At 35.9% G+C, this 13,346-nt stretch overlaps 2 protein-coding genes across 2 annotated transcripts in view; one reads left to right on the forward strand and one right to left on the reverse strand.

Moving 5' to 3' along the window:
- The first annotated feature begins 1,641 nt into the window (after positions 1-1,641).
- On the forward strand, positions 1,642-8,651 carry LOC105121763 (cactus-binding carboxy-terminal, cactin). The gene is made up of 13 exons (XM_011020545.1): positions 1,642-2,030; positions 2,124-2,215; positions 3,098-3,197; positions 5,194-5,265; positions 5,435-5,497; positions 5,605-5,745; positions 6,126-6,221; positions 6,603-6,887; positions 6,974-7,115; positions 7,224-7,363; positions 7,465-7,641; positions 7,767-8,033; positions 8,117-8,651. Exons 1-13 carry the CDS (start codon positions 1,734-1,736, stop codon positions 8,234-8,236), a joined length of 1,992 nt encoding a protein of 663 aa, XP_011018847.1. The 5' UTR covers positions 1,642-1,733; the 3' UTR covers positions 8,237-8,651.
- Positions 8,652-9,233: 582 nt separating this feature from the next.
- LOC105122025 (protein argonaute MEL1-like) overlaps positions 9,234-13,346 on the reverse strand; it is a 6,667-nt gene continuing 2,554 nt past the window's right edge. The window contains exons 6-22 of the mRNA XM_011020928.1: positions 13,013-13,113; positions 12,705-12,840; positions 12,447-12,563; positions 12,206-12,313; positions 12,044-12,115; positions 11,763-11,882; positions 11,541-11,691; positions 11,337-11,458; positions 11,114-11,251; positions 10,916-11,019; positions 10,768-10,830; positions 10,622-10,685; positions 10,399-10,525; positions 10,128-10,201; positions 9,961-10,055; positions 9,790-9,821; positions 9,234-9,699 (exon numbers count right to left, since the gene is read on the reverse strand). Of these exons, the coding sequence (XP_011019230.1) occupies positions 9,515-9,699; positions 9,790-9,821; positions 9,961-10,055; positions 10,128-10,201; positions 10,399-10,525; positions 10,622-10,685; positions 10,768-10,830; positions 10,916-11,019; positions 11,114-11,251; positions 11,337-11,458; positions 11,541-11,691; positions 11,763-11,882; positions 12,044-12,115; positions 12,206-12,313; positions 12,447-12,563; positions 12,705-12,840; positions 13,013-13,113 (1,809 nt within the window). The 3' untranslated portion in view covers positions 9,234-9,514. The remainder of the gene's footprint in view (positions 9,700-9,789; positions 9,822-9,960; positions 10,056-10,127; positions 10,202-10,398; positions 10,526-10,621; positions 10,686-10,767; positions 10,831-10,915; positions 11,020-11,113; positions 11,252-11,336; positions 11,459-11,540; positions 11,692-11,762; positions 11,883-12,043; positions 12,116-12,205; positions 12,314-12,446; positions 12,564-12,704; positions 12,841-13,012; positions 13,114-13,346) is intronic.

The raw sequence follows: 13,346 nt of genomic DNA on the forward strand, positions 1-13,346 counted from the left end.
GTTATTTTTCTTTAATTATCTTTCATAAAAAAATAATAAAAACCTGCAATTTCTTCACCTTTAAAACTAGATTTTTTTTCTTTCTAAAAATAAATTATTTAGACAGAGAAATGTTACTATTTAGAATATTCAATTATAAGGAGAAACATAATGATTCTTTATAGTTCAAAAAATCATTTTACTATAAATCCAAACCCAAATCTAACTCCACCCAACTCAAGTTTAGATCCATATCATGTCGAGCACTAGCAAATAATTTAAACCAAAAACCTACTCAATCTAGGGTATTTTTTTGCTAAAAGTTTTGATGTTACATGAATGTAATTTCAACTGTTTAACTTTTTATTATATAAGCCTTGAAAATCTTTAGTAACAATTGAAATATAATCATAATATTATAAATAAGTTAATATTTTTTTTTGATTTTTTTTTTGCACGAGTTAATGAAGATGTAAAGTCTCAACTTATAAACTCCAAGAAGTAAACTGTATTTAAAAATAAAAATAAAGACAAAGATTAAAAAAATAGGCAAACTACTAGAGCTTATTTAATTATCCCTGATTTTTATTTTTATTTTTAATTTTAGAGTTCTTAACCTAAGAAAAATCCTAAGCAATTAGTATTAAAAACTAAATGATTTGAAATAAAGATAGAAAAGGTTTTCTTTCAGTTAAAACTCCATTATCCAATTAATAACATCTCAAATATAATTTTATTTATTTAATCATAATTAATTTTTTAAACTATAAGATTTAAAAAAAAAAATGAAAAAGAGCTCTATTTGCTAATATCATAACCTCATTTGACAACAAACTCAAAACAAAAATGATATTTAATGGAATAATTTCATAAAAAATAATGTAAGTTATTTGATTTAAATGAACTTTAATGAAAAAAAAAAGGTCCTTAAACAAAAAAATGCTATGAGTTTGGGCTAAGGTTTTTTTTTTTTCTATGTTAGGTGTCGTCCTCCCAACTTTATTAAAAAAAAAAAACAATATGAGGTGGCATGTAATCTCTGATTTAGTTAATAAATTTTTGATTTTTTGAAAAAAATTATATTATTTTTTAATTTAAAAACATATAACAAACACTTTAAAGACCTAAATTAAATAATTTATGACCTTAAATTAAGAAAAAAGTTAAAAAATAAAAAAATCAATGATCTATTCTTTAATAAAATAAAATAAAAAAGCTTTAATGAAATTACTTTCATTGAAATAAACTTGTTGAATAATATTGATTTTTTTTTATCTCTAGAATCGAGCTATTGGACATGGTTTTTTATCTTGTTTTGTTTTTTAATAATTTTTTTTCATATCTTAAACTTAAAAGGTAAAACATTAATAAGATAAAATTTAGATAAAAAAACTAAAATCTTGAAAACTAAAAGGATTATAAAGAAATTTAAAGGAAAATAGGTGGATAAAAGTGGAAATTGCTCACTTGGTTTCTTTCTCTGTGTTATATGCTTTCATCCACTGTTTTATAATTGTATTTTCGTATAACAAAGTGTAAAAAACTTGTCATAAAAATTGCCATAAAAAAAGATGCAATAAAAAAATATTAAGACTTGACACTGCTCAAACACTCAATTTTTTTTTTTTTTTAAAACCAGTAAGTACCGCAACCAAGACGCCACGGTCACTAACACAATTTAAAACGACATCGAATTCGTAAATCCCCAGCAAAAAAAGCTCAAATCAACACGCCCTCCCTCCTATCGTGGCACCATGGACAGCAAGAGGAGGAAAACGTTGTCGTCCTCTCGAAGAAGTAGAAAATCCTACGACTCTGAGTCCGGCTCGGAGTCCTTCTCTGATGACTCACGCGACTCATCACGGAGGAGGAGCTCCGGCAAGCGTCGGGAACGTAGTCGTAGCCGCAGTCAAGGAAGAACTAATCGCCGGCACCGGACTTCGGATGATTCCAGCGACAGTGGTCGCGACCGGAAGAGGAAGAATAGCTCTTCGCGGAAGATTACTGAAGAAGAAATTGCAGAATATCTGGCCAAAAAAGCTCAGAGAAAGGTATTTATTTTATTTCCTTGATTTCTAGGTTTTTTTTTTTAGTTTTGATATTTAAGTCGTGCCTTTTCATAATTAATTTATTATTTTATTTAGGCTATGAAAGCAGCAAAGAAATTGAAGGCGCAGTCCGTGTCTGGTTATTCTAATGATTCTAATCCGTTTGGTGATTCTAATCTCAACGAAAAGTAAGGTTTTTTTTTAGCTTCCAACTGTATTGGTTTGTTATGATTTACTTGTTTGGGAAATCTGTATTCTTTTTTTGGAAAATGCATGAGTTAGGGTATGATTAGTTTTGATAGCTTTTGATTTTATAGGTAATTCAATTACAACAGTGAAATTGACTGAGGTTAATTTAAAGTGACTAATTTTTTAAACTACAGAGCACATGTCCTAATAATTTTGGCTGTTGTAATTCAGATTCATGATCATGTATCTGCGATGCTGGAAATTGATTTATATCCGTAACCTTTTGTACACGAAATGACTCCTTTAAGCATACGAGGGCTTAAGTGGCAGGGGGTGGAATGCTATTTTTCTCTCTGTACTGGTCTAGTTGATATGAGAGTGTTTGAAAGTAGATGTGCTGGATTGAGAAATGTGTGATGAGATACTTGGTGGGTGTTTGAGTCAATTTGCAGAAATAAAGAAGCACGAAAGAGAGAACTAGACACCCTTAGATTTACAGGATGTGTATCACTTGCCACAGTTTGCTGCTAGAGGGCTGTGATACTTTCATCTCACTTTGGGGATTTTAACCTAGTAAAATAATGAACTTCAGTTAATTAGTTAATTTTCAAGGGTTCCAAGCGGTTTGTTTTGATTACCTTCATATTTCTCCAATAAAATGCTTCATCTAATGAATCTAATCACACCAGCTATTACATCTTGTCTTAAATAGACATGGGCTTTCTATTTATTACTTGGGAAAAATCACAATACTCCTTTATGCATGTTTTCACTGACTTATGAGCCAAAACAACTTATGGAGTTAACTCAATTGCAGAATAGAGGCTTAAATCATTCCAGTTTGATTTTTATGTAATTGGGTTATGGTGGATGAGTTGCAGATTTGTGTGGCGGAAGAAAATCGAACGCGATGTTTCCCAAGGTGTGCCACTTGACATGTTTTCAGTTAAAGCTGAGAAAAAGAAACAGAGAGAAAGGATGGTATGCATTTATAGTTTATTTTACTTGTCAATTTGATTTTTTCCAAATTGATTTCTTCTTCTTTTGTTCTGCACTATGAAGTTTCTTGACTTTTATTCTTGTAAGGGTAGCAGTACCATCCTGTTGTTTCTTAAACAAATTTGATAAATGTGTTCTAGTATGGGTTTTAATGTTAGTGGTTGGGATTATCTAAATTCTACCACTTATATGGTAGAGATCAGAAGAAACTGGATCTGGAGACCTTATTATGCTCATACAGTTAAAACACCATGAGGAAAAACTAAATGGTAGTCACAGATGCATGTGGGTCGTTTCTTACCAGAAGAGGGGGGTCTGAACATTTTTAGCATTATTTGAAGAAGTGAAATACCTAGATAAGAGGAGATGATAGCAGAATGAATAAGGAGTTGGGGGAATGGAGGTATGAAGTCTATATCCCAATAGTCTGCTGATAAGTGAACCTCATAGCTTTATTGTATATTGGCCCAGTTGGAGCTTAGGTTACCAACCTTTTGTCCTTGCTGCTATGTCATGAATAATAACTCTTCCTAGAAACTTTGTTGAAGATGTTTGTCAGAGTTCACACATCATGTGGCACACTTTTATTTAAGCCAGTCTCCCTCTTTTTTTTTGGAACAAGAACTGAAGACTTTATTTGAAAAGAATAAAATCCAGAATGTTAGCAGTGAAGATGAAAGTTTCCTATAGTGAAGTATAACCAACAATGAAGAAAAATAATGACAAAACAGGTTTCCAATGCTGATGATAAGTATCTGTTAAAGAATCCCCTGTAAATGCCCTTTAAGCAGTATGCCATAAAGAGGTCAAAACTGTTATCCTACCCTGCTACAGTTACTTGGAAGGGGAATGATCTCTGAAAATTTTCAGTCATTCAATCAACAACCTTGTATGGAGACATCCACTATTCACAACACATAGAGAACACCTTTTTCTTGATCTCCTAAGTTCATGATAATGCAACAAAGGTAGGTGTGTGTCTTTCCACATTTCTATGCATGAAAGTTGGGGGAGATGGTCTTATAAGGCCTCAAATCCATAGTGTTAACCTTCCTGAGTACTGTTACCTGAATAAAATTTTTGCCTTGGATAGCACCTAAGTTCATGCAGATATAGTTGGTTAAGCGGGGTTTGAGTGGAGTGAGGGGTCTGAGTTAGATGGGAATGGAAATATACACAAGAAAAGGCCTTGACCCTTCTAGAATCCACACCTTATGTCTGATTTTGAAGAGAAACTTCAGGACTTAAGATTAAAAGAATTTGTGGGTCATGCAAGCGTCTTAGGATAAGCCAAGCAGATGCTTCCAGAAATCTATGTATTAAAACCTGTAGTTGAAAAAAAGAAGCTATTGTTTCCATGAACATTATGATTTTTACTTTCTAGACAGGCCATTGATTAGGAATACTAATGTGTTTCCATTGAACACAATCCATCAACAGGATCAGGGGAAACCTGTTAATTTTTGACAAATTGTGAATGATTTCTTTTGGTGGTTAAGTGATGAAAATCCAATCAAATTACAATTTAATGTAATGTAACATGTAATTTTCACTGTTAGATGTAATTTTCACTGTTAGATGAGGTTCCCATCTACCTGTTGATACCCTGTTATCGAATAAATGTTTTGTGCGACAACTTAATTGATCTTTCTAGAGGAAGTTTAACATAGAGCTTAGCAGAGCAATCGGTTGTTTTGGCAATTTTAAACTCTATGATGCCTGCTTTGGTCTGGAGTGTATTTTGGCTCTGAATCTTATGCCTCTCCAGTGAATGCCAGGATTTGAAATCATTTTTTAGTTAGTTGTAAAGAAGCACCTATATTTTTGTATCTTTTACAATATAAATTTTAGTTTCTTTTCTTTTTCAAGAAAGCAGAGGTAACTCTTTTGCTAGTTTAACTGATGGAATAGTTGAAGTCACTGTTGATGTGATCAATCATCTGATATCAACCTATATTTATTCACTTGTATGTTGCAGGCGGAGATTGAAAAGGTGAAAAAGAGAAGAGAGGAAAGGGCACTTGAAAAAGCACAGCATGAGGAAGAAATGGTAAAAGCTGGATTTCGTGATAAAGATAAAATTTTATTCGTAAAATCTGTGCCAGAAAGAGCATTAGATTGTTAACTTAATGTCAGCAAAGATGAAATTATTTTCTGATTTCTTTATTTGGTATTATTTAGATGTAGCTTGGTTCATAACTACAGATCACTTTCTGCAGGCAATCTTAGCCAGAGAACGTGCCAGGGCTGAATTCCAAGACTGGGAGAAAAAAGAAGAGGAGGTAAATTGTTAAGAGCATTTCATTTTTCGGTGCTCCTATTATTTTCATTAGTGCTTCATATTTTCTATCTGGGGAGTTAAATGATGTTATACATCTTCAATATGCAGTTTCATTTTGATCAAAGCAAAGTCAGGTCAGAGATTAGATTGCGTGAAGGGAGAGTGAAACCAATTGATGTCCTTTCCAAACACCTCAATGTCTCAGATGATTTGGATATAGAAATAGATGAACCATATATGGTTTTCAAGGTAAACGTTTAATATGTGGTTACTTTTCTTTTCTGCCTTGTTGCCATTTTTATTTTCTTTCATTAGTATGAACATCATAGGTGCAACAGTTTAGGTTTAAAATGATAGCTTGTGTTCTTCAGTGTTTTTCAATCAGAGAATATTTTAGATAAGAGAAATGAATGAATGTTGTTATATCTGACTACAGTTTTTTTTTTTTTATGAGTTTTTATGTGATTAATTCACCCTATATACTCAAATGTGTGACATCTTGATGTAAACATTTCCACTGCATTTGTCTGTTCCACTTGTAAATCCTTCTATATTCTGTGATTTGCAGTGAACAAGTGTTGAATATTTTCTTTTGAGTGCTCACACTGTCATTTGCCTATACGATGCAGGGTTTGACTGTCAAAGAGATGGAAGAGCTTCACGATGACATCAAAATGCATTTGGATATGGATAGAAAAACTCAGACACATATTGATTATTGGGAGGTACTGTTTTTTTTCCTTTCTATATTGCTGCTGTGGTTGTGAAAGAGAACCATATTTATGGTAGATGCCTTTCCAGCAGTTACTAAAACACCTTCATGAATTTTCCACTTTGCATACCTATGATGGCTTTATAATAGAATAAGAAAATTAGCTGTTGTTGGATGGAAGCAGTCAAACAGGCTTCATGTTGCTGCCCCTTTGGGATCACTCTCTCTCTCATTATTGGTTTGTACACATTCATGCGTAGAAGCTTGGTGTGCTTATTATTGCTTGTACTGATTTCTCGTGATCATTGATCATTAAGAGATATTATCTGAATATTTAGTTTCAGAAAAGGATGGAAACCTAGAAGACACTCTTTTGATATCTACAATTTAACAGGCTCTTTTGGTGGTTTGTAATTGGGAGCTGGCTGAAGCTCGGAAAAAGGATGCACTGGATCGGGCTAGGGTCCGTGGGGAGCAACCACCTTCCGAATTTCTTGCAGAAGAAAGAGGTCTGCATTCCAGTATTGAAGCAGATGTCAGGAATCTCTTGGAAGGGAAGACTTCAAATGAGCTTGAAGCATTAAGGTCCCAAATTGAGTCACAAATGAGCTCAGGCACAGCGAAAGTGGTTGAGTATTGGGAGGCTGTTCTTAAACGACTTCAGATATACAAGGCAAAGGTATTTATCTCCCAAAGCTCTTTAATTCTTATAAGTTATTTGCAATACAGGCATTGGGTCACACCAGTGAAATGCTGTGGTCACAGGCTTGTTTGAAGGAAATTCATGCTAAGATGTTACGCAAGCATTTGCAACGCCTTGAGCCTCCGTTGAAGGGTGATGATATGTTAGAAAATGATAACAGTTTAAGGTTTAGTGAGGAGGATATCGAGGATGAGGATACCCAAGGTTTCTGCCCTTTACCCTTTCTGATAGAGTAGTGATCTCTTTTTTCTTCTTTTCTTTTTTTTTTTAATCATTGGATGAAATTCACTAATATTTCTTTTTTGTTAGCAGATGCTGAAACTCTCTCTCCAGAACTTGTATTGGAGGAGGAGACTCACGAGGCAGAGGAGGCTGGATCATTTTCACCTGAATTATTGCATGGTGATGAAAATGAAGAAGCAATTGATCCTGAAGAGGATAGGGCTATCCTGGTAATTTTTATAACAGATTTATATGCTTATTAATGAGAATGCCAATTATAAACTTGTTTCTTGGTTTAACTGGGAGGTTTTATATTTTGACAAATTAACAGGAAAGGAAACGAGCGGCTGTTGTAGAGGAACAACAAAGACGAATTCAAGAAGCTATGGCATCAAAGCCCCCTCCTTCAGAAGATAACTTGGAGCTGAAGGCCATGAAAGCTATGGGAGCCATGGAGGAAGGTGATGCAGTATTTGGCTCTGGTGCTGAAGTGAATCTAGATTCACAGGTGTGTTACTTTGGCTATTTGAGCTCCCTTTAGACTGAGGAAACAAAAAAGAATGGCAGCTTGCCTTGCTAACTCCTTTTCAAAATCATTTTAAGCTTTTTCTAAGAAATTGATGTGGATACCAGGTATATTGGTGGCATGACAAGTACCGACCAAGAAAGCCCAAGTATTTCAATCGTGTTCACACTGGATATGAGTGGAACAAATACAACCAGACTCACTATGATCATGACAACCCTCCTCCTAAGATTGTGCAAGGATACAAATTCAATATCTTTTACCCAGACCTTGTTGACAAGATAAAGGCTCCAACTTATTCCATCGAGAATGACGGGGACAATTCTGAGACTTGCATCATCAGGTTCCATGCAGGGCCACCTTATGAAGATATAGTAAGTTCTCTCCATCCGTCTGAAAGTTTCCCCTGGATTTTGATGTGGATCTGTAGCTCACCAGCCGTTTTATTGTATGACAGGCATTCAAGATCGTAAATAAAGAATGGGAATATTCTCATAAGAAGGGGTTCAAGTGCACATTTGAACGTGGAATTTTGCATGTTTACTTCAACTTCAAACGCTACCGCTACCGTCGATGATGTGTTGCTAATGTTGCTATTTGGTCGCTTGCTTCAACTTCAGCAGCCACCGCTACCATCGATGATATGTATTTGAAAGAGCTGGTTGTAGTTTTTAATCTTTTTTATTTTTGTATAGTTAATTCAAATGAAATAGCTAAATTTTATATTTTGGTTATCTTCACCGAGGACAAGATCCAGCTTCCTCCCATGCCATGCCTTTCAAAACCTTGTCCTTCTCTGCTCTCCCAACTTTCGCTCGGTATTTGATCAAGGGGCTGCTCATCATAATCATGACTGCCAAGGTGGAGATCAAGATGGACAATTCATGAATTTGCTAGTGAGACTTGATTCACGGTAATTGATTGTTGTCCTATAATTTTGACCCTTTTGTTTTTAGCATTGATATTTTAATCTTAACCTTGGCTCACTATCGGCTCCGATGTTTTCTATTTTCTTCTTTTCAAGTTAGTTACTTCAAAGAAACTTAGCCTTACTACGTGCACCATACGTAGTAGAGGCCAAATTAGGGGGGCTGGCAGGGCTGGGGTCCGTTGCAAGCAAAAATCTATTTTCAGCATTCCCCTTTCAATAAATTAGACATTTAGCATTAAAAATAAAAATAAAAAAATTAAAATTTTATCTCTTAATAAATTTTTTTCTTTAATTTGGCCCAGCTGAACTAAAATTTATAGCTCCGCGGCCTCCGCCCCTACCCATGGAATAGGGATGGATATAAATAAATTAGTGCATGTTAATTAACTACTCTTATGGGTTATTTTATTTCTTTGAGCCTAGGGGATTTTCATTCAATTAGGTAGGGTATCCTTATAGGTCATTTATATTTCTTTGTAGTAATATAATCAACATTTATGGTACCATTGTTTATATATGGTCTCACTGTTTTTAATATATCTGGATTTACCATTTTAATATTTATTATGCATTGTTCCAATAGTGGAAATGGCATCACATTGAATTAAGACGTGGTATTAGTTTACAACAACACTTTGAGGAATAAAATAAATTATAGTGTATTCTATGATAATCTCTCTCTCATTGAGCTTGTATCAACACGTCTAGTAATAGGAGGGCAGTTGGCTGGCTATTAAGAGACGGACCACCATATCAAGTTTCAGCGTTTAATTAAAACTTGTATCATAGAAGCTTTCACAATATGAGGGAAGGTCCTCAGAAACACAAAATGGCCCCTTAAAATGCATATCCCAATGGTAGCTATAGCTTTAGTTCAAAAGTTGATACACTACTGCAATCAAAAGGTCTGAAAAAACCGAGGACTCAACAGTAGAACATAACATTCTTCACGTTGGGGCTGATGGCTGGAAGTGGGCGGACAGGGGCAGCTTCCCTCCTCACAGGAGGTCCTGTGACGCAGCCTCCACCGCCACTATCTGATGCAATGTCCCCCTCTATGTAGTATCTTGCCCTGAATGCAGCCAAGTGTGCATAGTATGCAGGAGGAACTGCACATTCAGCATGACATACTTTCAGAAACAAACGGATATGTTGGACAAAAGACATAATGTTTGAATGTTAAGGGGTTAGATACGAACCCACAGAAACAGAGCGGGTGCACCTTGCATACCTATGGCAGGTGAAAAATAAAAATAAATTAAACTGCTGCTTTAATATAATAGAAAATGCACATAACTTTATTCAACAGAGGTTCCAAGTGTTTAAAACCTTTGTTATTATAACAATGTGGAGAGGATAGAAAATCGTACGTGTAGCACAGGCTGTTAGTCAACATCTGCAGGCAATCAGCAGTGAATTTGTTCATGTCACACAACACATGGTAATGCACTGGCCTGCTAGTCCCCTGAGTCAAGTGAAATCATGGTTGCATTCAATCTTTTAGAAAAAGCTAATGATAATTTACATTCAAAGCTACCTGAATTCCTGGATGACTGCAGAGATAGAAGTCGTGCTCTGAAGGATGGCATATCTTTGTATCAACAACCGTTCCTAACAATAGAAAAGATTTTAGAGAAAACTTGAGAAGGTTCAAATCACATCAGTGGCAAAACTCATTTTAGTGGACCTTGTTTCATTCCCCAAATTATGTAGTAACATTTAGACTTGTCCTCTAGGACTTAGGTTCTCCAGTGAATCGAAAAGAATTTCCAATCCCACAAACAAAACAGGGCAATCATCATACGAACCAGGAAGGATGTTTCCGCTCTTGTCTGTTTGGTTACGATTTGCAGCAAACAGCCGAGTATGGTGTCTCTTCTGCACTACAATAAAAGTAACTGGTGGCAAATAGTTTGGTTCCAGAGATGCACAAGCCTGATGAGAGCAGAAGCAGAAAATTAGAGACCTCTTTGCAAGAATTGTCGCTTACATTAAAAAAATAAAATTGAACCTGGAACAAATCCTTCTCACCTTTCGGATAGCATCCATCTCATACAGGAGAACTTGGCTGAACTGGCCCTCACTAACACCATCCCTTTCATATGTTGAGAAAACTAGATTAGCAACTTGAAAAACAGATCTGCTCTTTATCTCCTAGAATTTGGACAACCATATACCTATAGAAAATTATTCTGCTAGGTTTCTGATCAGTTGTTCTTCTGAAAGCAATCATAAGTTCCCTGGAAACATCAATAAAAAGGAGAAATTATAAAACAGATGCCTCGGATGTAAGAACTTCTCAATTATAACATGTTCAGTTCTTACCTGATCATTCCAGCACAATCTTGAATAATCTCTTGACGATGTTTCTGAGCAGATACCAGGCCCCTGTAGGTGGTTACTTCAGGCCAGTCCATTGATGCCACAATCTATAAGTTGATGACTTTATAAGTGAAAATCAAAAAACCTTCATTGCATGCAAGAAGTGAAACAAATAAGACGAAGAAACATGTTTTTGCCTACCGCAGCTATCGAAGGGCTAGAATCCTCCCCTGGTTGTGGATGGGTTACATCAGCACCAAAGATTATAGTTGGGATGTCACTTAGAAGAGGTATTTTCCTATTCAGGGCATCCTCTAATACTGTGTTTCGCCCTCCAGCCTATTGACGCAATTGATTAATAAGTAGAGAGTTGAACTTGCCAGAGTTATTCAGAATATTAAACTGAGATTGTGACGGGTCAAACCTTCACATTAATTTTCAGCGCAACATTTTCCAAGTATTGAGGACTGCACTTTCTTGCTTGCTTGGGTTGACAGCATTGAGAAACTATCCCAAGTTCAGTTTCGCATACTCTTTTTATTGTGCCTTTGAAGCATGGAAGTAAAAGTGCATGGTCAGTAGAGAACGAATTATCTTCACCATTTCAGATGAGTGTTAAGTTTATTACCATAACTTCCACTGACATCAGGGAGAATGATAATTAAGATTTGAAGCTGTTTTCTTTCATTATTACACATGCTGTGAACTTCGGCCAATGTTTTCTCCAGCTGGTTAGGATGGCCAGACCGTATTGGGAATACAGGTGCAGGATTTATGACCTGAAAAGTACAAACACCCTTTTAGTGACTTTTCAAAGTAACCGGTAAGTACATTAAGGAACGATGCTCACCATCCCCTTGTTGTTGCACATGCCTACCAGGGCTCGACAAAAGCTAGCAGCCATTTGCTCACCAAGACTTGAGAAGTTGACACACATCCAAAAGTTCACTGTGGCCCCATTGAACAATTTCTGCATGGAAATAATAAAAGATGATCACGAGATGATCCACTCTAAAACGCCAGAAATGCAAACTAGAAAACGTAAATAAAAGTAGGACAGCTGAAATGTTATTATACTATTAATTATTTTCCATCATGTCCCGAAAGTGGGAATATAAATTCATTACTTACAGCATTAATCATGTTCCACTGCCCCATTAGGGGTCTTACAGTTCTAGCTTTTCCCAAATCATGGTACTTGAGCTGAGGAATCAAATCCAGAATGTGAAATGTTTAAGGCCAGTTTGAGGGATCATAAAACGTATTGGAAATAGAGGCAAGACGTATAATTACCACCGGAGGTGGCAAGACTCTGGCATCGATGCAAGTCAGCTCCTTTCTGACCCTGACTCCAAATTCTTCGGCTAGATCATCTTGTGCAACGTCATTAAAATGAACAATCTATTGCCAACATATGACTTGGATCATCATACCGTAAAAGGAAAGTTTTTGAAACTTCCACACTGCTCTACAACTAGGATTAAATCAGCTAGAAGAAACAGAAACTAGAAGTGGGAGTGACAATCACAATCACCTGCTCAATACTACGTTCTCTATCAACAGGGCGCCCGCAGGCCTCTCTCAATAAGGCTGTCACCTGCTTCTCATTCAACTTCTTCGAGTACCTTTGTCCTTCGATAATCTTGCAACACTGTATTGAAACAAGTAAACGGTGAGTATAGAGATAAAAAATTGTAAGTCTTATCCTAGAGTGTGAAGGCGTAGACAGAGAGAGATGTAATAATATGTCAAACATAAGTGGTAATGATAACCAAGGTAATATATAACAAACCTCCATAGGCAGGAATATTGGTCTTGAATCATTTCCTGATTGAAGAGCAGGCCAGGATGCGAAACGAAGCCTTATATTGTATTTTTCCAGGAAGTATTGGACAACTGATTTTTGTTTTCCATCTTCAGCAGCGAACCTGGAATGAATTAAGAATCCAGTCAATATGCGAGGTTCTTTAGCCAAACAAAACGTTCATCAGCAGAAAAAGGGAACGAAAGACGGTAGAATGAAGATGGCTACTAAACGAAATAGAGTGGAAATAATGTTGCATTACAAACTGAGAAAAACTTCGCTAAAGATAACCTTACCTTAGTTGGTTTGTTGCTGAAGGAGATATTCCAGTGATTTTGTAACGCTTCTCCTCTCCATGGGTAACTTTTACTCTGACTCCTCTCAAAGCTTTTTTCAACTGAAAGAAGTGAATCAAGAAAGGTTTTTGTGCCACGTCTAAAGAAATTCAAGTACATATGCAGCACATCTAGGAAAGGGATATGCAGAGATTAATAGAAAAACTGTATTGGAGCGGTCTGAACTTTTATTCGGTCCATGTCTTTTAGAATACTCATTTACCACACGGTCATTTAACCACCTTAAATGAATGCCGCTAACCATGCAACGCCGGGGTAGGGGGGGGGGGGGGAC

This window comes from Populus euphratica, unplaced genomic scaffold (genome assembly GCF_000495115.2).
Source record: "Populus euphratica unplaced genomic scaffold, PopEup_1.0 scaffold46.1, whole genome shotgun sequence".
Taxonomy (NCBI): Eukaryota; Viridiplantae; Streptophyta; class Magnoliopsida; order Malpighiales; family Salicaceae; genus Populus; species Populus euphratica.

Excerpts from the sequence above, each read along its gene's own strand:
- LOC105121763 (XM_011020545.1), top strand. The coding sequence starts at position 1,734 with ATGGACAGCAAGAGGAGGAAAACGTTGTCGTCCTCTCGAAGAAGTAGA. Across the intron at positions 6,222-6,602 it reads CACATATTGATTATTGGGAG|GCTCTTTTGGTGGTTTGTAA; the intron begins GTACTGTTTTTT and ends ACAATTTAACAG. Across the intron at positions 6,888-6,973 it reads TTCAGATATACAAGGCAAAG|GCTTGTTTGAAGGAAATTCA; the intron begins GTATTTATCTCC and ends CTGTGGTCACAG.